We start from the raw sequence: 23,069 nt of genomic DNA, 5'->3' as shown, positions 1-23,069 counted from the left end.
TTTAGTATGGTTGCATTTGCGAAAAGACCGTTTCCCTGATTTACGAAAGTCAAAATTAATGCCTCGTGCGGATGGACCTTTTAAAGTGCTTGAAAAAATTAACGAGAATGCATATAAGCTTGATTTACCTGCAGAATTTCGGGTTAGTCCCACATTTAATGTTGCAGATTTAAAGCCTTATTTGGGTGATGACGACGAGGTACCGTCGAGGACGACTTCGATTCAAGAAGGGGGGGATGATGAGGACATCTCTTCTATTGTTACACCCGCCGCAACTCCTACATCAGTTATTCCACTTGGTCCTATTACTAGAGCGCGGGCGAGACAAATTAATGGCCAGGTACTATCGCTTCTTCGTACATATGATTTAACTAATAAGAATATAATATTACACTCATGTTTGGATTTGCTTGTACTTGAGAATAAAGGAAAGATTAAAGATGAAGACAATATGGGTTGAGATCAAATGGAGCAACGCTCTTGCATGCATGTCACACGTCCTATCCACCAAGCCTGTCACGTACGCATGCATGAAGTGCACCAGGACAAGAGACTTGGATTAATGGCCCAACATTACCACGTGGGTGGGCCCTAGAGCTTTCGGCCAGGCCGCCAGGTGCTTGCCGCAAAGTCTACGAAGACCAGCCACGTACGGCCTTGAGCAGTCCGATTTGTGGACAACGGATACCGCCTTCGACCGGAAGCAGCAGTTAATAAATAGCTATTATAGTTTAGGGTTTAGACTCGGGTTTTATTGTATTGTTTAGCCATCGCTACAATTTCGCATCTACGAGACGTGTAGGACTACCGCCTTGTCAGATCCACAGTGGAACCCCAACTTTTCATCTAGTTCGTGTGCTCAGTTTATTATCCGCAATTTCAGTTGCAATTCACCTTTGTTCTTGCCGGTTCTTCGGTTGCTTGCAGGAACTTGAACCTCGTTGTTCAGGTTGATCGTGCCTACGGCAAGGTCAATAACCATCGGAGATTGGTTTAGCGATTGTCGAGGCGTATCGTCGAGTACGGTATAGCCGGATCGTCAAGGTCAAAATCCACCAAATCGATAATTATCCCCACTCTCATCGAAAGATCGGGCCGCCGTCACATCATCATGTGCATCGCAAGGCAATTAGCTAGGGGGGTACGGCCGCTACGAGGTCATGTACATTGCGAGGCAACTCGCTAGTGCTCTACGACTACAATGGGGTCTTGTGCATCGCGAGAAGCAACCGACTGGGGTGGAAGGTATTGCACCCGACAACTACCGGTTACTGTACACCGAGAGGCAACCGACTCCTCAACTCTATGTATTGCACATGAGGGGCGCAACAATGCGCAGGGGCTCCTCGAGATGCAACCACAACTACTACACACCTGTGCATACGAATGGGGGCTTCCAACTGGATTGCTCAGCCCCGACAACCCATCATATATCGTGCGAAGCGGATAAATCACCGAGGGGAAATCACCCAAACTTCTACTAGATTTTTTATGTCATGGAAGGCTCAAAGGATGTCATGTAGGTGCGCCGCTAGCCCGCCAAGGACAAAAGTCCCATTTTATGTTATAAATTTTTGTTATAGAAGTAGGTGCTCATTGCATCCATCAGAATACATGTTTTCATCACTATTATCATTATGAAAGTGACATAAAATATTTTCGTTCAGGCCAAAATCTCATAGATGTGTCTTTTTCATTTGGTGATTGTACGGTATGCAAGAACAAGAATACACTAGTATAATTTTCAGGCAATAGTATGATTTACATACAAATTATATAGAATGTGTTGGAATGGTAGGCAAGGATTTGTTAAGATTGATTGTATTCTTTCCTATACGATTCCTATCTTATCTCTAGGAGAAATTTCTTGCCCTCCTGCCAGCGCACAAATAGATAGGGCGGTCGAGCATAGGGATGGATGTCTGAGCTTTTGAAAGAGTCGGTCTTGAAAACCGTAAGTCTTGTACTCTATATGTACTTGCTCTCGAGACTTAATAATACATCCAACAATTCCATCAATCTTCCTATAATCCTCTTACATAGTATCAGCCTAATCCCGATCCAAAACCCTAGCCGCCACTTCTACACCGCGCCGTCCCTGGAGCGGTCGAGCTCCATGATTGTCACCGGGGACTGCACCGCCCATACCTTGGGTTCGTCCGCCGATCATGTTGATCGGCTGCTCTAGAGAACCTTTTCCCTCACCCTTTGGTCTGGGTTTTTTTCTCACGCCGGTTGTTTTGATCGGCGTTTTTTAGCTTTTTTCTAACATCGGATTGTGTCGCCCGCCGCCGCCTGTCGACCCTGCCATGCCTCTAGCCTCTACTTCGAGACGGGCGTTACCGCCCGGCATCTTCTCCGACACAGCTGTGTCTTTCTCGTGTAGTGATTGTTTCACGGTAGGTAAGAACAAGAATACACTAGTGTAATCTTTAGGCAATGGTATGATTTGCATACAGATAAGATAGAATGCATGTATACATCAATGCCATCCCCTATGTTCAAACAACAAAATAACAATGCAAAATACGCTTTGGTTCCATATAAAGGGAATCAACATGCAAAATACACAATACCCAAAATACACTTTGGATCCATGATAAAGAGGATAAACATACAAAATACAAGTTGCCCTCGTCTTAAAAAAAATCTCGACTCTCGCCTCTTGGATAGGCATTGGACCCCAACATGCATGTGGATAATTCAGTTTTTGTTGTTGAAGTTGGCGAGGAGCACGTCACGGATCACCGTGTCCAGGTTAGTCACCGCGGATCCTCCAGGAAGCGTGGCTCTAACCGCACTCTCCTTCCATTCCGCCGCACGCCTCCTCATCTCCAGCCCCTTCTCCCCTTCCATGGCCTCGCGTATCATCGCCGCCAGGACCTCCCGCTTCACCTCGCCGTCGATCTCCATCCCGTTCCCCCACTCCGTGCACTTGTACCTGCAGTTGGTCTGCTGCTCCGCGAAGAAGGGCCAGCTGAGCATCGGCACGCCGTTAGAGATGCTCTCCAGCGTGGAGTTCCACCCGGAGTGCGTCAGGAAGACCCCCACGACCTTGTGCGCGAGGACCTTCTCCTGCGAGCACCACGTCGTGAGCATGGCACGGCCGTCGATGGAGGCCATGAACTCCGGCGGCAGCACGGCCGTGTCGCCCTTGACGAGGTCCGGCCGGATGTTCCATATGAAAGGGTAGCCGCTGTTGGCCAGCCCCCACGCGAACTCCAGGAGCTGCTCGTTCGTCATCACGGTGATGCTGCCGTAGTTCACGTACACCACGGAGTTGGCGCCGTGGCCGTCGAGCCAGTCGAGGAGGCCGTCCTGCTCCTTCCAGAGGTTGGAGCCCAGGGCGTCGAGCGAGGTGCCGTCCGGGACGGCGTGGTGGGCGTGGAGAAGCAGCGGCCCCACGGTGTAGAGGGGCGGGAGGATGGCGCGCATGGCGTCGAGGACCGGCCGCTCCAGCTCGTCGAACGTGTTGATCATGACAGCGGTGGGGAGCGACAGGCGCCCGCCCTCGTGCACGAAGAAGTTGAGCATTATGTCGCCGCGGTCGGTGGTGCGCATGAAGGACGGGAAGTCCCGCAGCCTCATGTTGTCGCACATGCCGCGCACGCCCTGCACCACCGTGTCCAGGTGCGCCTTGTCCGTGAGCAGGGCCTCGTCTGCATGCATGCAAAGAAACCACACTTGTTACAGCATGCAATCATGCATGCAAGCAAACCATACTTGTTACAGCATGCATGCATGCATGCATGTAGGTACGACCTACTGTATATAGGAGCTAGTAGTAGAATAAGTACCTTTGAAAGGCACGAAACCCCACTCGATGAGCTGCGGGTAGTGGCGGTAGCCCATGAACCCGCACGCGCTGGCCGTCCACAAGGCCGCGCAGGGCACGCCGATCTCCTTGGCGGCGTCATAACCGAACGACATGACGCCGTCGACGACGAGGCAGGTGACCGGCGGCACCCCGGAGCCCGGGTCGTTGAGCCTGGCAAGAAGGGCCAGGAGGTGGGGGAGGCAGGCGGTCATGGTGGAGTTGCAGAGCGCGGGGACGTCCTGCGTGGCGTCGGCGTCGGACGACGGCAGCCCGTCTGGTATGGCGGCGAAGTGGAAGCCCGGGACGCCGTCGAGCGCCCCCGCCCCGCGCGAGCGGAGCAGCCGGCGGTGGTTGAACTCGGTGTTGACGAAGGTGACGTGGAAGCCCCGCGTGTGGAGCAGCTTGGCCATCTTCATCATGGGCGTGACATGGCCCTGCGCCGGGTACGGGATCATCACGGCGTGCGGCTTCTCATGGCAGGCCTCCGACCCCATGGCGCCTCAGCTAGCCACGTACTGTTGCGCGTGTTCGGTGTGTCTTGTAGAGTAGTCTTGTGGGGCTTCTGTGCAGCTAGTGCGTATGTAGTATGTCTTGTGCAGGCTACCGTTTACGTATATATAGTGAACTGATCCGAGGTTACTAGGTAAGTTTAGAAGATGCGTTTTAGGCTGGGTTTGTTGCGCACGGCCGGGATCGGAGGATTCTCTCTTCCATCTTGAGAAGATGCGCTCCGCTTGGATTTGTCGCATGCGAGTGTGGGTCTTGTCATCTAGCTTGTGGTGACGACGACTTTGTTCACTTGCATCGCTCCAAGTGGTTATGGAAAATATCAGCAATGCTAATCATTAGGATTACTATAAGAAGAGAATATAATTGATTAAACAGTTTTAATTTACATAATACCTTTATTAGTTGTGGGGTGGGGTGCATGACCGGTTGTTTACAAAGTTGTGGCCACAAATGTCGATGATGATGGCCGGAAAGTCAGCTCTCTCTAGAAGTACTCCCTCCGTCACGGTTTAGAAGGCGTGCTTGGAAATTCTCTGGGACCTAGGTGGTTATTTATTGATTGTGGGATAGGCTAAAAAATAGCATTCACACTACGCATGCATATAGAAATAGTATATCGAAGTACTAATTAGCTACTAGAAATAAATGCAATGCGCTCTAAATTTTGTCTATTGTGAAAACACACGCAAATTTAACTGTGTCTTTTAAACCGTGACGAGGGAGTACAAAAGTTCTTGAGAATGCTCTTTCTTTTTTTGGAAAAAGTTAAAGCGCTTGATAATGTCGTAACACGGTATTTAACGCGGTATGCGGCCATGACAAGCTTTCAGTTTTATTTAAAGCGCTTGATAATGTCGTTTTGCTTCCAGTTTTATTGGTGTTATCGTTGATTAATTCGGCAGTAGCAGCTTCATCCATGTCCATGCACGGCCACGGGCGTAGCCTTGTTCTGCCCGTTCATTGGGCTTGGTCTCGACCGAGCTTTGCTACATTTACCGGAGTACTATTACGGATTAGCACCTACGGACTGATTTGGCAACAGGAGATTGAAAATCACGTGGTCCCCACCTTGAGAAACAGGGGGAGAAGATTAGCACTGTTGGACACGTACGTCCGTAGATATGGGTCCGTAGCTGAAGGTCCGTAAGAGCATCTGCAATAGTTTGTATGTTCAATCGTTGATATAATTGTCCACGTCAGCAGCCAACAACACATCATACAGGATTTTCAATGATGCGTATGTTAAGCGTATGTTAAATAACTAGACGGGTGCACTAAATGTTGGAGAAATGAACAAGCTTGCCTCGGAGCTTGTGTCTGGAGCCTTGGTTCAGATTCATACGGTTTCATTCTCTCTCTTCTTTTAATATGAGCCATGTCATCAAAATAATCTAGGTGGTAATGTAACCAGCGATGATCATACCACTATTGAAGATGCCCTAAGTGTAGAATTTTCGGTCTCGACCGGAGGCTACTTCTAGGGCGGCGAGCTATTGGATTTACCGAGCCGCGCTCGTATTCCGGGGTGTGGGCAACGATTTGTACGAGATTCCAGATGCCATTTTGATTGGATGGATGCTCACTTCTACCTGGATCAGTTGCTTACATTTTTGTATGAGACACGGTCCAACTGCCTGATGGTGGAGAGGCGGCGTCTGGGAATGATCGGTTCGGTTCAATGAAACATGACAAGATTCGCGTGTAGCTGACAGGTGCAGTGTGACAGGCTACACAGCCGGCGACTTTCCACGGTTACACTTTGCAGCGATTCACGCTTGTGGACAATGATTAGGACCTCCCCAACGTGAATCACAAGTAAGTTAGGGATGTAAGCCGGCCCCCGTTTAAGCTCACTTATGGTCTAACATTTTAGTGATGGCCCTTTTTTAAAGGAAAAATGAGGTGATTACTCAACGTCGGAGGTGACTAGTGAGGTCGACGACCCGACGGCGGAGCCGCTGGCCTCCTTGTCATTGGCGGCCGGAGCCGCCAACGGATGCCTCTTTAGCATCGTCATCATGTTGCTCTGGCGCCCCATCATCCGAGTCCTCGAGCACCGCAAAGAGGAGGTCACACGGCACGTCATTGATGCGGACATGGCGGCGCTCGCGCTTAATGTTGCGGCGGCTTTACATGGACACGATTTTATTGAAGACGTCCGGACTGGCGAGGAGCTCCACCATAGTGCCAGCATCTGCGCGCTCCGCCGCAAGTTGAGCCAGCGTCACGTGGTGCTCCTCTAGAAAGGATAGGTTGTACTACTGCACCGCCTACAGCAGTGTGAACTTGGACGATGCGGGCGGTATGGTGCCGACGGCCATCTCCTCCTCCTCCACTATCGTCATGGCCATGGGACCACCCCCTCCTCCGATCTCAGCTCTGGCGGGTCTTGTGCCGGGCGTCCACCATGCAGACCTCCGCCACGATCTCGGCGCGGCACTCCGATGTCAGGTGCTCGTACCAAGTTACCAGTGAGTGCGCCATAGCAGATGGTGGACTAGGCTCAGATGGCGGATGACGAACTAGGGGGCTCGTACAGTGGGAGAATGGACTCGGAGGTGCCGTTTTGGTGGTGGCCAGCCAGCTTTAAATAGTCAGGGTAGGCGAAGCAAGGAAGATTGATGCAGGCAGCTGGAGTAGACTTCTCATGCACAAATAGCCAGGGCAGGCAAAGCAATGAAGATTGGAGTCAGATACTCCAAACACTCGTATGCTTTCATGCTCCAAGGTTTCAAACACTCAAATTTGATTATTTCAAAAAGTTCTAAAATATGAATGTTTTAGATTTGGAGTTTTTGCGTATAACAGATACATGTCCTGAGAACATGAAAAAAATTGAAGCATTGACGAAAAAGAGTTTCCCCATTTATATTATAAAGCAACCACCGATCACAAGCATAAGCTAAAGTCACAAGAGATCCAGAGTATGAAGGCCAACGGCCAAAGTGCAAGAAAAGAAATAAGTCTAGCTGGGGGCACAACATATAACACCCGAACAAGGAAAATTGAAACATTCAAATTTGACTTTTTAATCATGGGAGCAATGTCGGGGGATGAACCCCGGGCCGGCAACGGAACACGGATCCTTTTCAAAAACATCAGGGCCAGCATCATCCCTCAATCCGGCTCGCACTTGGCCGGGTTCGTCGACCCGGCCAAGCCCTGCAACCCAGCCGAATCCTTCGACCCGGTCAAGACGGCAACCCGGCCTTGACGGCTGGCGCAAGCCGGCCAATCACAGCGAACCGAGACTTCGCCAGCAAGTCAGCTCCCCCGTGACGTGTTCCTCAACCCAGCCACGGGTCAGCTCCCGTCCCATCTGAGGCGTGCGATGGGACGAGTCTCCATAAAAGGGATGAGCATGACCACAGTAACCCACCAACTCCTCTAACCGGCATAGGCGTGGCAACAGTGCCCCGCCTACCCCGCTCATCGAGGCCGGCGTGGCTACAGCGCACCCGTCGTCACTGCTGGCGCCAGTAGACGGCGACCGTTGTAGCGGACTCGACCCGGCTGAAGGAAATATGTACTAGAGTTAATAAAGTTGTTATTTATATTTCCTTATATCATGATAAATGTTTATTATTCATGCTAGAATTGTATTAACCGAAAACTTAGTACATGTGTGAATGCATAGACAAACAGAGTGTCACTAGTATGCCTCTACTTGACTAGCTCGTTAATCAAAGATGGTTAAGTTCCCTAACCATAGACATGAGTTGTCATTTGATGAATGGGATCACATCATTAGAAAATGATGTGATTGACTTGACCCATCTGTTAGCTTAGCACTATGATCATTTAGTTTATTGCTATTGCTTTCCATGACTTATACATGTTCCTATGACTATGAGATTATGCAACTCCCGAATACCGGAGGAACACTTAGTGTGCTATCAAATGTCACAACGTAACTGGGTGACTATAAAGATGATCTACACGTATCTCCGATGGTGTTTGTTGAGTTGGCATAGATCGAGATTAGGATTTGTCACTCTGATTGTCGGAGAGGTATCTCTAGGCCCTCTTGGTAATGCACATCACTATAAGCCTTGCAAGCAATATGACTAATGAGTTAGTTGTGAGATGTTGCATTATGGAACTAGTAAAGATACTTGCTGGTAACGAGATTGAACTAGGTATTGAGATACCGACGATCGAATCTCGGGCAAGTAACATACCGATGACAAAGGGAACAACGTATGTTGTTATGCGGTTTGACCGATAAAGATCTTCGTAGGATGTTGGGGATATGACTACCAGGTATGACCCGCCAAGGAGGGGCCGGGTCAACCACAACGACGGGTTACGTGAATGAAGCCCGAAGAGTATACAAGGTGACGGTTTACAATAAGGCTTATAATAGGCCCAAGCCTAGAGGCGGCTTAAGGCATGTAAGTATAAACCGCCATGTATGAATAGACTTGTAATGCAAGGCATGTAAGAGATGTCACCGAGCCGGACACGTTGTATGAGCCGGCCGGGACTCTGTAGGCCGCAGGGCGTCAACCCGTGTATATAAGGGGACGACCCGGTGGTGGCTTAGGGCAAGAAACAACAGATCGAGAGCCAAGCTAGCGTATTCGCTCCTTGGTCATCGAAACCTAGCAATACCACATCAACTGGACTAGGCTTTACCTTCACCGCAAGGGGCCGAACCAGTATAAACCTCTCATGTCCTTTGTCCCGATTAACCCCTTTAAGCTTCCTAGTTGCGATGGCTCCATGACTAAGTCCTTTCACTAGGACATTTGCCGTGACAATTCCATGACAGTTGGCGCCCACTTTGGGGCCAGCGCATGGTGGATTTGAGTTCTTGAAGGGCAGCTTCGAAGGGCTCAAGGGATACACTATGGGCCGGATAACCAAGAGTCGTCGCGGCAAGCTCTACATCGACGACGCAGGCTGGGGCCCCGATGTCGGCTCAATTGAGTATGGGTACCGGGTCCCCTTCGGTGGAATCCATGTTTGGGAACGTAGTAATTTCAAAAAAATTCCTAAGCACACGCAAGATCATGGTGATGCATAGCAACAAGAGGGGAGAGTGTTGTCCACGTACCCTCGTAGATCGAAAGCGGAAGCGTTAGCACAACGCGGTTGATGTAGTCATACGTCTTCATGATCCAACCGATCAAGTACCGAACGTACGGCACCTCCGAGTTCAGCACACGTTCAGCCCGATGACATCCCTCGAACTCCGATCCAGTCGAGTGTTGAGGGAAAGTTTCGTCAGCACGACGGCGTGGTGACGATGTTGATGTTCTACCGACGCAGGGCTTCGCCTAAGCACCGCTACAGTATTATCGAGGTGGACTATGGTGGAGGGGGGCACCACACACGGCTAAGAGATCAATGATCAATTGTTGTGTCTATGGGGTGCCCCCCTGCCCCGTATATAAAGGAGCAAGGGGGGTGCGGCCGGCCATAGGAGGAGGCGCGTAGGAGGAGTCCTACTCCGACCGGGAGTAGGACTCCCTTCCTTTTTCCTAGTTGGATTAGGACTTGGGGGGAAGGAGGAGAGAGGGGAAAGGAAAGGGGGAGGGGTGCCACACCCCCTCCTTGTCCAATTCGGATTGGGGGGAGGGGCGCGCGGCTGCCCCTTGGTCGCCTCTCCTCTTCCTCCACTTGGGCCCATAAGGCCCAATAGCCTCCGGGGGGTTCCGGTAACCCCTCCGGTACTCCGGTAAAATCACTATTTCACCCGGAACACTTCCGATATCCAAACATAGGCTTCCAATATATCAATCTTCATGTCTCGACCATTTCGAGACTCCTCGTCATGTCCGTGATCACATCTGGGACTCCGAACAACCTTCGGTACATCAAAACACAAAAACTCATAATAAAACTGTCATCATAACGTTAAGCGTGCGGACCCTGCGGGTTCGAGAACTATGTAGACATGACCGAGACACGTCTCCGGTCAATAACCAATAGCGGAACCTGGATGCTCATATTGGCTCCTACATATTCTACGAAGATCTTTATCGGTCAGACCGCATAACAACATACGTTGTTCCCTTTGTCATCGGTATGTTACTTGCCCGAGATTCGATCGTCGGTATCTCAATACCTAGTTCAATCTCGTTACTAGCAAGTCTCTTTACTCGTTCCGTAATACATCATCCCGCAACTAACTCATTAGTTGCAATGCTTGCAAGGCTTAAGTGATGTGCATTACAGAGAGGGCCCAGAGATACCTCTTCGACAATCGGAGTGACAAATCCTAATCTCGAAATACGCCAACCCAACAAGTACCTTCGGAGACACATGTAGAGCACCTTTATAGTCACCCAGTTACGTTGTGACGTTTGGTAGCACACAAAGTGTTCCTCCGGTAAACGGGAGTTGCATAATCTCATAGTCATAGGAACATGTATAAGTCATGAAGAAAGCAATAGCAACATACTAAATGATCGTGTGCTAAGCTAACGGAATGGGTCATGTCAATCACATCATTCTCCTAATGATGTGATCCTGTTAATCAAATGACAACTCATGTCTATGGTTAGGAAACTTAACCATCTTTGATCAACGAGCTAGTCAAGTAGAGGCATACTAGTGACACTCTGTTTGTTTATGTATTCACACATGTATTATGTTTCCGGTTAATACAATTCTAGCATGAATAATAAAGGTTTATCATGATATACGGAAATAAATAATAACTTTATTATTGCCTCTAGGGTATATTTCCTTCAGTCTCCTACTTGCACTAGAGTCAATAATCTAGATTACACAGTAATGATTCTAACACCCATGGAGCCTTGGTGCTGATCATGTTTTGCTCGTGGAAGAGGCTTTGTCAATGGGTCTGCAACATTTAGATCTGTATGTATCTTGCAAATTTCTATGTCTCCCACTTGGACTAGATCCCGAATGGAATTGAAGCATCTCTTGATATGCTTGGTTCTCTTGTGAAATCTGGATTCCTTTGCCAAGGCAATTGCACCAGTATTGTCACAAAAGATTTTCATTGGACCCGATGCACTAGGTATGACACCTAGATCGGATATGAACTCCTTCATCCAGACTCCTTCATTTGTTGCTTCCGAAGCAGCTATATACTCCGCTTCACATGTAGATCCCGCCACGACGCTTTGTTTAGAACTGCACCAACTGACAGCTCCTCCGTTCAATGTAAACACGTATCCGGTTTGCGATTTAGAATCGTCCGGATCAGTGTCAAAGCTTTCATCAACGTAACCATTTACGATGAGCTCTTTGTCACCTCCATAAACGAGAAACATATCCTTAGTCCTTTTCAGGTACTTCCTTATGTTCTTGACCGCTGTCCAGTGATCCACTCCTGGATTACTTTGGTACCTCCCTGCTAGACTTATAGCAAGGCACACATCAGGTCTGGTACACAACATTGCATACGTGATAGAGCCTATGGCTGAAGCATAGGGAACATCTTTCATTTTCTCTCTATCTTCTGCAGTGGTCGGGCATTGAGTCTTACTCAACTTCACACCTTGTAACATAGGCAAGAACCCTTTCTTTGCTTGATCCATTTTGAACTTCTTCAAAACTTTGTCAAGGTATGTGCTTTGTGAAAGTCCAATTAAGCGTCTTCATCTATCTCTATAGATCTTAATGCCCAATATATAAGCAGCTTCACTGAGGTCTTTCATTGAAAAACTCTTATTCAAGTATCCCTTTATGCTATCCAGAAATTCTATATCATTTCCAATCAGCAATATGTAATCCACATATAATATCGGAAATGCTACAGAGCTCCCACTCACTTTCTTGTAAATACAGGCTTCTTCAAAAGTTTGTATAAAACCAAATGCTTTGATCACACTATCAAAGCGTTTATTCCAACTCCGAGAGGCTTGCACCAGTCCATAAATGGATCGTTGGAGCTTGCACACTTTGTTAGCTCCCTTTGGATCGACAAAACCTTCCGGTTGCATCGTATACAACTCTTCTTCCAGAAATCCATTGAAGAATGCAGTTTTGACATCCATCTGCCATATTTCATAATCATAAAATACGGCAATTGCTAACATGATTCGGACAGACTTAAGCATCGCTACGGGTGAGTGTCATCGTAGTCAATCCCTTGAACTTGTCGAAAACCTTTCGCAACAAGTCAAGCTTTGTAGACAGTAACATTACCGTCAGCGTCAGTCTTCTTCTTGAAGATCCATTTATTCTTAATTGCTTGCCGATCAACGGGCAAGTCAACCAAAGTCCACACTTTGTTCTCATACATGGATCCCATCTCAGATTTCATGGCTTCAAGCCATTTTGTGGAATCTGGGCTCACCATCGCTTCTTCATAGTTCGTAGGTTCATCATGATCTAGTAGCATGACATCCAGAACAGGATTACCGTACCACTCTGGTGTGGATCTTACTCTGGTTGATCTACGAGGATCAGTAGCAACTTGATCTGAAGTTCCATGATCATCATCATTAATTTCCTCACAGTTGGTGTAGGTGTCACAGAAACCGATTTCTGTGATGTACTACTTTCCAATAAGGGAGCAGGTATAGTTACCTCATTAAGTTCTACTTTCCTCCCACTCACTTCTTTCGAGAGAAACTCCTTCTCTAGAAAGGATCCATTCTTAGCAATGAATGTCTTGCCTTCGGATCTGTGATAGAAGGTGTACCCAACAGTCTCCTTTGGGTATCCTATGAAGACACATTTCTCCGATTTGGGTTCGAGCTTATCAGGTTGAAGCTTTTTCACATAAGCATCGCAGCCTCAAACTTTCAGAAACGACAACTTTGGTTTCTTGCCAAACCACAGTTCATAAGGCGTCGTCTCAACGGATTTTGATGGTGCCCTATTTAACGTGAATGCGGCTGTCTCTAAAGCATAACCCCAAAATGATAGCGGTAAATCTGTAAGAGACATCATAGATCGCACCATATCTAGTAAAGTATGATTACGACGTTCGGACACACCATTACGCTGTGGTGTTCCGGGTGGCGTGAGTTGCGAAACTATTCCGCATTGTTTCAAATGTAGACCAAACTCGTAACTCAAATATTCTCCTCCACGATCAGATCGTAGAAACTTTATTTTCTTGTTACGATGATTTTCAACTTCACTCTGAAATTCTTTGAACTTTTCAACTGTTTCAGACTTATGTTTCATCAAGTAGATATACCCATATCTGCTTAAATCATCTGTGAAGGTGAGAAAATAACGATATCCGCCACGAGCCTCAACATTCATCGGACCACATACATCTGTATGTATGATTTCCAACAAATCTGTTGCTCTCTCCATAGTTCCAGAGAACGGAGTTTTAGTCATCTTGCCCATGAGGCACGGTTCGCAAGTACCAAGTGATTCATAATCAAGTGGTTCCAAAAGTCCATCAGTATGGAGTTTCTTCATGCGCTTTACACCGATATGACCTAAATGGAAGTGCCACAAATAAGTTGCACTATCATTATCAACTCTGCATCTTTTGGCTTCAACATTATGAATATGTGTATCGCTACTATCGAGATTCATCAAAAATAGACCACTCTTCAAGGGTGCATGACCATAAAAGATATTACTCATGTAAATAGAACAACCATTATTCTCTGATTTAAATGAATAACCGTCTCGCATCAAACAAGATCCAGATATAATGTTCATGCTCAACGCTGGCACCAAATAACAATTATTTAGGTCTAATACTAATCCCAAAGGTAGATGTAGAGGTAGCGTGCCGACCGCGATCACATCGACTTTGGAACCATTTCCCACGCGCATCGTCACCTCGTCCTTTGCCGGTGTTTGCTTAATCCGTAGTCCCTGTTTTGAGTTGCAAATATTAGCAACAGAACCAGTATCAAATACCCAGGTGCTACTGCGAGCTCTAGTAATGTACACATCAATAACATGTATATCACATGTACCTTTGATCACCTTGCCATCCTTCTTATCCGCCAAATACTTGGGGAAGTTCTGCTTCCAGTGACCAGTCTGCTTGCAGTAGAAGCACTCAGTTTCAGGCTTAGGTCCAGACTTGGGTTTCTTCTCCTGAGCAGCAACTTGCTTGTTGTTCTTCTTGAAGTTCCCCTTCTTCTTCCCTTTACCCTTTTTCTTGAAACTAGTGGTCTTGTTGACCATCAACACTTGATGCTCCTTCTTGATTTCTACCTCCGCAGCTTTCAGCATTGCGAAGAGCTCGGGAATTGTCTTAATCATCCCTTGCATATTATAGTTCATCACGAAGCTCTTGTAGCTTGGTGGCAGTGATTGAAGAACTCTGTCAATGACACTATCAACCGGAAGATTAACTCTCAGCTGAGTCAAGTGATTATGGTACCCAGACATTCTGAGTATATGTTCACTGACAGAACTATTCTCCTCCATCTTGCAGCTGTAGAACTTATTGGAGACTTCATATCTCTCAATCCGGGAATTTGCTTGAAATATTAACTTTAACTCCTGGAACATCTCATATGCTCCATGACGTTCAAAACATCGTTGAAGTCCCGGTTCTAAGCCGTAAAGCATGGCACACTGAACTATCGAGTAGTCATCTGCTTTGCTTTGCCAGACGTTCTTAACGTCGTCAGTTCCATCAGCAGCAGGCCTGGCACTCAGCGGTGCTTCCAGGACATAATTCTTCTGGGCAGCAATGAGGATAATCCTCAAGTTATGGACCCAGTCCGTGTAATTGCTACCATCATCTTTCAACTTTGCTTTCTCAAGGAACGCATTAAAATTCAATGGAACAACAGCATGGGCCATCTATCTACAATCAGACATAGACAAGCAAGATACTATCAGGTACTAAGTTCGTGATAAATTTAAGTTCAATTAATCATATTACTTAAGAACTCCCACTTAGAAAAACATCCCTCTAATCCTCTAAGTGATCACGTGATCCAAATCAACTAAACCATAACCGATCATCACGAGAAATGGAGTAGCTTTCAATGGTGAACATCACTATGTTGATCATATCTACTATATGATTCACGCTCGACCTTTCGGTCTCAGTGTTCCGAGGCCATATCTGCATATGCTAGGCTCGTCAAGTTTAACCTGAGTATTCTGCGTGTGCAAAACTGGCTTGCACCCGTTGTAGATGGACGTAGAGCTTACCACACCCGATCATCACGTGGTGTCTAGGCACGACGAACTTTGGCAACGGTGCATACTCAGGGAGAACACTTTTATCTTGAAATTTAGTGAGAGATCATATTATAATGCTACCGTCAATCAAAGCAAGATAGGATGCATAAAAGATAAACATCACATGCAATCAATATAAGTGATATGATATGGCCAACATCATCTTGTGCTTGTGATCTCCATCTCCGAAGCACCGTCATGATCACCATCGTCACCGGCGCGACACCTTGATCTCCATCGTAGCATTGTTGTCATCTCGCCAATCTTATGCTTCCACGACTATCGCTACCGCTTAGTGATAAAGTAAAGCATTACAGGGCGATTGCATTGCATACAATAAAGCGACAACCATATGGCTCCTGCTAGTTGCCGATAACTCGGTTACAAAACATGATAATCTCATACAATAAAATTTAGCGTCATGTCTTGACCATATCACATCACAACATGCCCTGCAAAAACAAGTTAGACGTCCTCTACTTTGTTGTTGCAAGTTTTGCGAGGCTGCTACGGGCTTAGCAAGAACCGTTCTTACCTACGCATCAAAAACCACAACGATAGTTTGTCAAGTTGGTGTTGTTTTAACCTTCACAAGGACTGGGCATAGCCACACTCGGTTCAACTAAAGTTGGAGAAACTGACACCCGCCAGCCACCTGTGTGCAAAGCACGTCGGTAGAACCAGTCTCGCGTAAGCGTACGCGTAATGTCGGTCCGGACCGCTTCATCCAACAATACCGCCGAACCAAAGTATGACATGCTGGTAAGCAGTATGACTTACATCGCCCACAACTCACTTGTGTTCTACTCGTGCATATAACATCAACGCATAAAACCTGGCTCGGATGCCACTGTTGGGAACGTAGTAATTTCAAAAAATTTCCTACGCACACGCAAGATCATGGTGATGCATAGCAACGAGAGGGGAGAGAGTTGTCCACGTACCCTCGTAGACCGAAAGAGGAAGCATTAGCACAACGCGGTTGATGTAGTCGTACGTCTTCACGATCCGACCGATCAAGTACCGAACGTACGGCACCTCCGAGTTCAGCACACGTTTAGCCCGATGACGTCCCTCGAACTCCGATCCAGCCGAGTGTTGAGGGAGAGTTTCGTCAGCACGATGGCATGGTGACGATGTTGATGTTCTACCGACGCATGGCTTCGCCTAAGCACCGCTACAGTATTATCGAGGTGGACTATGGTGGAGGGGGGCACCGCACACGGCTAAGAGAACAATGATCAATTGTTGTGTCTATGGGGTGCCCCCCTGCCCCGTATATAAAGGAGCAAGGGGGGTGCGGCCGGCCATAGGAGGAGGCGCGTAGGAGGAGTCCTACTCCGACCGGGAGTAGGACTCCCCTCCTTTTTCCTAGTTGGATTAGGACTTGGGGGGAAGGAGGAGAGAGGGGAAAGGAAAGGGGGAGGGGTGCCACACCCCCTCCTTGTCCAATTCGGACTGGGGGGAGGGGCGCGCGGCTGCCCCTTGGCCGCCTCTCCTCTTCCTCCACTTGGGCCCATAAGGCCCAATAGCCTCCGGGGGGTTCCGGTAACCCCTCCGGTACTCCGGTAAAATCACTATTTCACCCGGAACACTTCCGATATCCAAACATAGGCTTCCAATATATCAATCTTCATGTCTCAACCATTTCGAGACTCATCGTCATGTCCATGATCACATCCGGGACTCCGAACGACCTTTGGTACATCAAAACACATAAACTCATAATAAATCTGTCATCGCAACGTTAAGCGTGCGGACCCTACGGGTTCGAGAACTTTGTAGACAGGACAGAGACACATCTCCGGTCAATAACCAATAGCGGAACCTGGATGCTCATATTGGCTCCTACATATTGTACGAAGATCTTTATCGGTCAGACCGCATAACAACATACATTGTTCCCTTTGTCATCGGTATGTTACTTGCCCGAGATTCGATCGTCGGTATCTCAATACCTAGTTCAATCTCGTTACTAGCAAGTCTCTTTACTTGTTCCATAATACATCATCCCGCAACTAACTCATTAGTTGCAATGCTTGCAAGGCTTAAGTGATGTGCATTACCGAGAGGGCCCAGAGATACCTCTCCGACAATCGGAGTGACAAATCCTAATCTCGAAATACGCCAACCCAACAAGTACCTTCGGAGACACCATGTAGAGCACCTTTATAGTCACCCAGTTACGTTGTGACGTTTGGTAGCACACAAAGTGTTCCTCCGGTAAACGGGAGTTGCATAATCTCATAGTCATAGGAACATGTATAAGTCATGAAGAAAGCAATAGCAACATACTAAACGATCGTGTGCTAAGCTAACGGAATGGGTCATGTCAATCACATCATTGTCCTAATGATGTGATCCTGTTAATCAAATGACAACTCATGTCTATGGTTAGGAAACTTAACCATCTTTGATCAACGAGCTAGTCAAGTAGAGGTATACTAGTACCACTCTGTTTGTTTATGTATTCACACATGTATTATGTTTCCGGTTAATACAATTCTAGCATGAATAATAAACGTTTATCATGATATAAGGAAATAAATAATAACTTTATTATTGCCTCTAGGGCATATTTCCTTCAATCCATTGATACGTCTCCATCGCATCTACTTTTCCAAACACTTTTGCCCTTGTTTTGGACTCTAACTTGCATGATTTGAATGGAACTAACCCAAACTGACGCTGTTTTCAGCAGAATTACCATGGTGTTATTTATGTGCAGAAACAAAAGTTCTCGGAATGACCTGAAACTTCATGGAACAACTTTTCGGAAATAATAAAAAATCCTTGCAAAAGATGAAGGCCAGGGGGGCCACCACCTGTCCACGAGGGTGGGGGCGCGCCCCCCTACCTCGTGGGCCCCCTGGTGCTCCTCCGACCTCAACTCCAACTCTATATATTTGGTTTCGGGGAGAAAATTATCAGAGAGAAGAATTCATCGCGTTTTACGATACGGAGCCGCCGCCAAGCCCTAAAACCTCTCGGGAGGGCTGATCTGGAGTCCGTTCGGGCTCCGGAGACGGGAATCCATCGCCATCGTCATCATCAACCATCCTCCATCACCAATTTCATGATGCTCACCGCCGTGCGTGAGTAATTCCATCGTAGGCTTGCTGGACGGTGATGGGTTGGATGGGATCTATCATGTAATCGAGTTAGTTTTGTTAGGGTTTGATCCCTAGTATCCACTATGTTCTGAGATTGATGTTGCTATGACTTTGCTATGCTTAATGCTTGTCACTAGGGCCTGAGTGCCATGATTTCAGATCTGAACCTATTATGTTTTCATCAATATATGAGAGTTCTTGATCCTATCTTGCAAGTCTATAGTCACCTATTATGTGTTATGATCCATTAACCCCGAAGTGACAATAATCAGGATACTTACCGGTGATGACCATAATTTGAGAAGTTCATGTATTCACTATGTGCTAATGCTTTGTTTTGGTACTCTATTAAAAGGAGGCCTTAATATCCCTTAGTTTCCATTAGGACCCCGCTGCCACGGGAGGGTAGGACAAAAGATGTCATGCTAGTTCTTTTCCATAAGCACATATGACTATATTCGGAATACATGCCTACATTATATTGATGAACTCGAGCTAGTTCTATGTCACCCTACGTTATGATTGTTACATGATGAACCGCATCCGGCATAATTCTCCATCACCGATCCATTGCCTACGAGATTTCCATATATTGTTCTTCGCTTATTTACTTTTCCGTTTCTATTGCTATCATCACTACAAAATACCAAAAACATTACTTTTACTACTGTTACCTTTTGCTACCATTACCACTACTATCATATTACTTTGCTACTAAACTCTTTGCTGCAGATATTAAGTTTCAAGGTGTGGTTGAATTGACAACTCAGCTGCTAATAATTGAGAATATTCTTTGGCTCCCCTTGTGTCGAATCAATAAATTTGGGTTGAATACTTTACCCTCGAAAACTGTTGCGATCCCCTATACTTGTGGGTTATCAAGACTATTTTCTGGCGCCGTTGCCGGGGAGCATAGCTCTATTCTTTGAGTCACTTGGGATTTATATCTGCTTATCATTATGAAGAACTTGAAAGATCCAAGAACCAAGATTTATCCCTCAACTACGATGGGAGGTAAGGAACTGCCATCTAGCTCTGCACTTGATTCACCTTCTGTTTTGAGTAAGCTTGCGACACCTAAACCCGCTTCTGCTATTCATTCTGATATGTCGCATGTTATTGATGATGCCACTTCTGCTATACATGATACTTATGATGAAACTACTTCTATGCTTGATACTACTGTGCCACTTGGTGAATTTCTTGATGAACAACTTGCTAGGGTTAGAGAGAATGAAATTATCGAATCTGATAATACTGATGAAAGTGATGATGAAGACTCACCTATTATTCCTGAGGGTTATGTTTTTGATAAAGAAGCTTCTTTAGCCATTTTAGCTTGCAAAGATAGATACGAACTCAAGATGTTATTAGCTAAATGGAATAAGCAATCTCTAAATGCTAGGATGAAACCTGACCCTGCTTTTGCTACTTCACCTATCTGTGTTACTAATAAGGATTATGAATTCTCTGTTGATCCTGGTATAATTACTTTGGTTGAATCTGATCCTTTTCATGGCTATGAATCTGAAACTGTTGTGGCACATCTTACTAAATTAAATGATATAGCCACCATGTTCACTACTGATGAGAGAACTCGTTACTTTTATATCCTTAAAATATTTCCGTTCTCATTAAAGGGTGATGCTAAGATATGGTTTAATTCTCTTGATCCTGGTTGTGTGCGTAGTCCCCAGGATATGATTTATTACTTCTCTGCTAAATATTTCCCTGCTCATAAGAAACAAGCTGCCTTAAGGGATATATATAATTTTGTGCAAATTGAAGAAGAGAGTCTCCCACAAGCTTGGGGAGGCTTCTCAAGTTACTTAATCTTTCCCTGATCATCCTCTTAAGAAAAATGATATACTTGATATCTTTTATAATGGACTAACCGATGCTTCCACATATTACCTGGATAGTTGTGTTGGTTCTGTTTTCAGGGAAAGAACACCGGATGACGCTGAAATTCTATTGAATAATATGTTGACAAATGAAAATAATTGGACACCACCGAAGCCAATTCCTGAGCCTATTCCTAAACCAACTCCGAAGAAGAGGGGTATTCTATTTCTTAGTCCTGAAGATATGCAAGAGGCAAAGAAATCTATGAAAGAAAAAGGTATTAAAGCTGAAGATGTTAAGAATTTACCTCCTATTGAAGAAATACATGGTCTTAATTTACCGCCTGTTGAAGAAACATATGATCTTAATCCATTACCTATTAAAGAAATACATGGTCTTGATAACCCGACACAGGTAGTAAAGGTAAATTCTCTCTATAGATATGATAAAGCTGAAATCCCATTTACTAAATTTGCTAGCCCATGCTTAGATGAGTTTGATAAATTTATGGCTAAGCAAGAAGACTTCAATGCTTATTTTGGTAGACAATTGAAATACAATTGAAATATGCTTGAACAGTTGGGTGATTATATGGCTAATGTCAAAGGTGAACTTAAACTTATTAGTAAAAATGCTTCTATGGTTACCACTCAAGTAGAACAAGTACTTAAAGCTCAAAATGATTTGCTCAATGAATTGAATAGTAAGGATAATGATAATGCTGTTAGAGTTATGACTAGAGGTGGTAGAATGACTCAGGAACCTTTTTATCCTGAAGGCCACCCTAAGAGAATTGAGCAAGATTCTCAGAGAAATAATGTGGATGCACCTAGTCCTTCTAAAAGGAAGAAAAAGAAAAATGATAGGACTTTGCATGCTTCTAGTGAACCTGTTATTGAAACACCTGAGAATCCAAATGATATTTCTATTTCTGATGCTGAAACTCAATCTGGTAATGAACCTGAAACTAGTGATAATGTTAATGATAATGTTCATGATGATGCTCAACCTAGTAATGATAATGATATAGAAATTGAACCTGCTATTGATCTTGATAACCCACAATCAAAGAATCAACGTTACGATAAGAAAGACTTTGTTGCTAGGAAACACGGTAAAGAAAGAGAACCATGGGTTCAGAAACCCGTGCCTTTTCCTCCCAAACCATCCAAGAAAAAGGATGATGAGGATTTTGAGCGCTTTGCTGAAATGATTAGACCTATCTTTTTGCGTATGCGATTAACTGATATGCTCAAAATGAATCCTTATGCTAAGTATATGAAATATATTGTTACAAATAAAAGAAAGATACCGAAAGCTGAAATTTCCACCATGCTTGCTAATTATACTTTTAAGGGTGGAATACCTAAGAAACTTGGAGATCCAGGAGTACCCACTATACCATGCTCCATTAAAAGAAACTATGTTAAAACTGCTTTATGTGATCTTGGAGCCGGTGTTAGTGTTATGCCTCTCTTTTTACATCGTAGAATTGATTTGAATAAGTTGACACCTACTGAAATATCTTTGCAAATGGCTGGTAAATCAACTGCTATACCTGTCGGTATTTGTGAGGATGTGCCTGTTGTAGTTGCAAACGTTACTATTTTAACGGACTTTGTTATTCTTGATATTCCCGAGGATGATAGTATGTTATTATTCTTGCAAGACCCTTTTTGAATACTGCAGGGGCTGTTATTGATTGCACTAAAGGCAATGCCACTTTTCATGTTAATGGTAATGAGCATACGGTACACTTTCCGAGGAAACAACCTCAAGTTCATAGTATCAACTCTATTTAAAAAATTTCATCGATTATATTTGGAGGTTTTGAATTTCCTCTTCCTACTGTCAAGAAGAAATATGATATTCTTATTATTAGGGACGTGCATATCCCCGTTGAGGTAACATAGTGTTATTCGAAATTTCCCGGTTCCATGTTATTCGGAATGAGTTCGTTTACAAGACTTGATCAACCTTGTTAGTGGATTCCTTTTGATGATCATGAGATGGATGAAACTAGAAGGCACAACCTTCTGTACCCCACTTTTACTTTCTGTTATTTATATAAAATAAAATAAAATTGTATTTTTCTGTCTGTCATCTGATTATCCGTGCAATATAAAAATACCCCGAAAATAAAAGTTCTCCAAATGCCCTAAAATTTAAATATGATTTTTTCTTGGAATATTTGAGAATATTTGGCACTGAGAACACAGAAGGGGGTCACCCACCTGCCCACGAGGGTGGAGGGCGCGCCCCCTGCCTCGTGGGCCCATGGTGGCCCTCGTCCACTTATCCTTTCACCCACACACTCCTTCTTACTTCCCCAAACACGAATATCCAGCTCAAACCCGAGTCAAAGCTCGTTTTGCTGCCATTTTCGATCTCCTTGCTCAAAGCACCTCTCACAAAACTGCTTGGGGAGATTGTTCCTTGGTATGTGACTCCTCCATTTGTCCAATTAGTTTTTGTTCTAGTGCTTTATTCATTGCAAACTTATGCTGCCTAGGTGACCATGTTCTTGAGCTTGCATGTCAAATTTATATGGTCAAAAGTAGTTTTGATGCATGATACAGGCTCTAGGCACTTGTAGGAGTAGTTGCTATCAATATTATTGAGTTTGGCTTACTTTTATTTTGAAGTTACTAAAAAAATTAGAAATTTTTCAGAGGAAGAAA

The 23,069-nt window shown here is 45.3% G+C and overlaps 1 protein-coding gene across 1 annotated transcript; it reads right to left on the bottom strand.

Annotated features, from left to right (window-relative positions):
- Window positions 1-2,549: 2,549 nt before the first annotated feature.
- LOC125541663 (7-deoxyloganetin glucosyltransferase) lies at window positions 2,550-4,448 on the bottom strand. Its single transcript, XM_048705012.2, has 2 exons — window positions 3,798-4,448; window positions 2,550-3,659 (listed from the first exon to the last, which is right to left on the bottom strand). The coding sequence occupies exons 1-2, from the start codon at window positions 4,309-4,311 to the stop codon at window positions 2,704-2,706; spliced, it is 1,470 nt and encodes a 489-aa protein (XP_048560969.1). The 5' UTR covers window positions 4,312-4,448; the 3' UTR covers window positions 2,550-2,703.
- Between the last annotated feature and the right edge of the window lie 18,621 nt (window positions 4,449-23,069).

This window comes from Triticum urartu, chromosome 2A, assembly GCF_056163025.1.
Source record: "Triticum urartu cultivar PI428250 chromosome 2A, HENAU_Tu73, whole genome shotgun sequence".
Lineage (NCBI taxonomy): Eukaryota > Viridiplantae > Streptophyta > Magnoliopsida > Poales > Poaceae > Triticum > Triticum urartu.
This window is presented reverse-complemented; position numbering and strand designations above follow the sequence as displayed.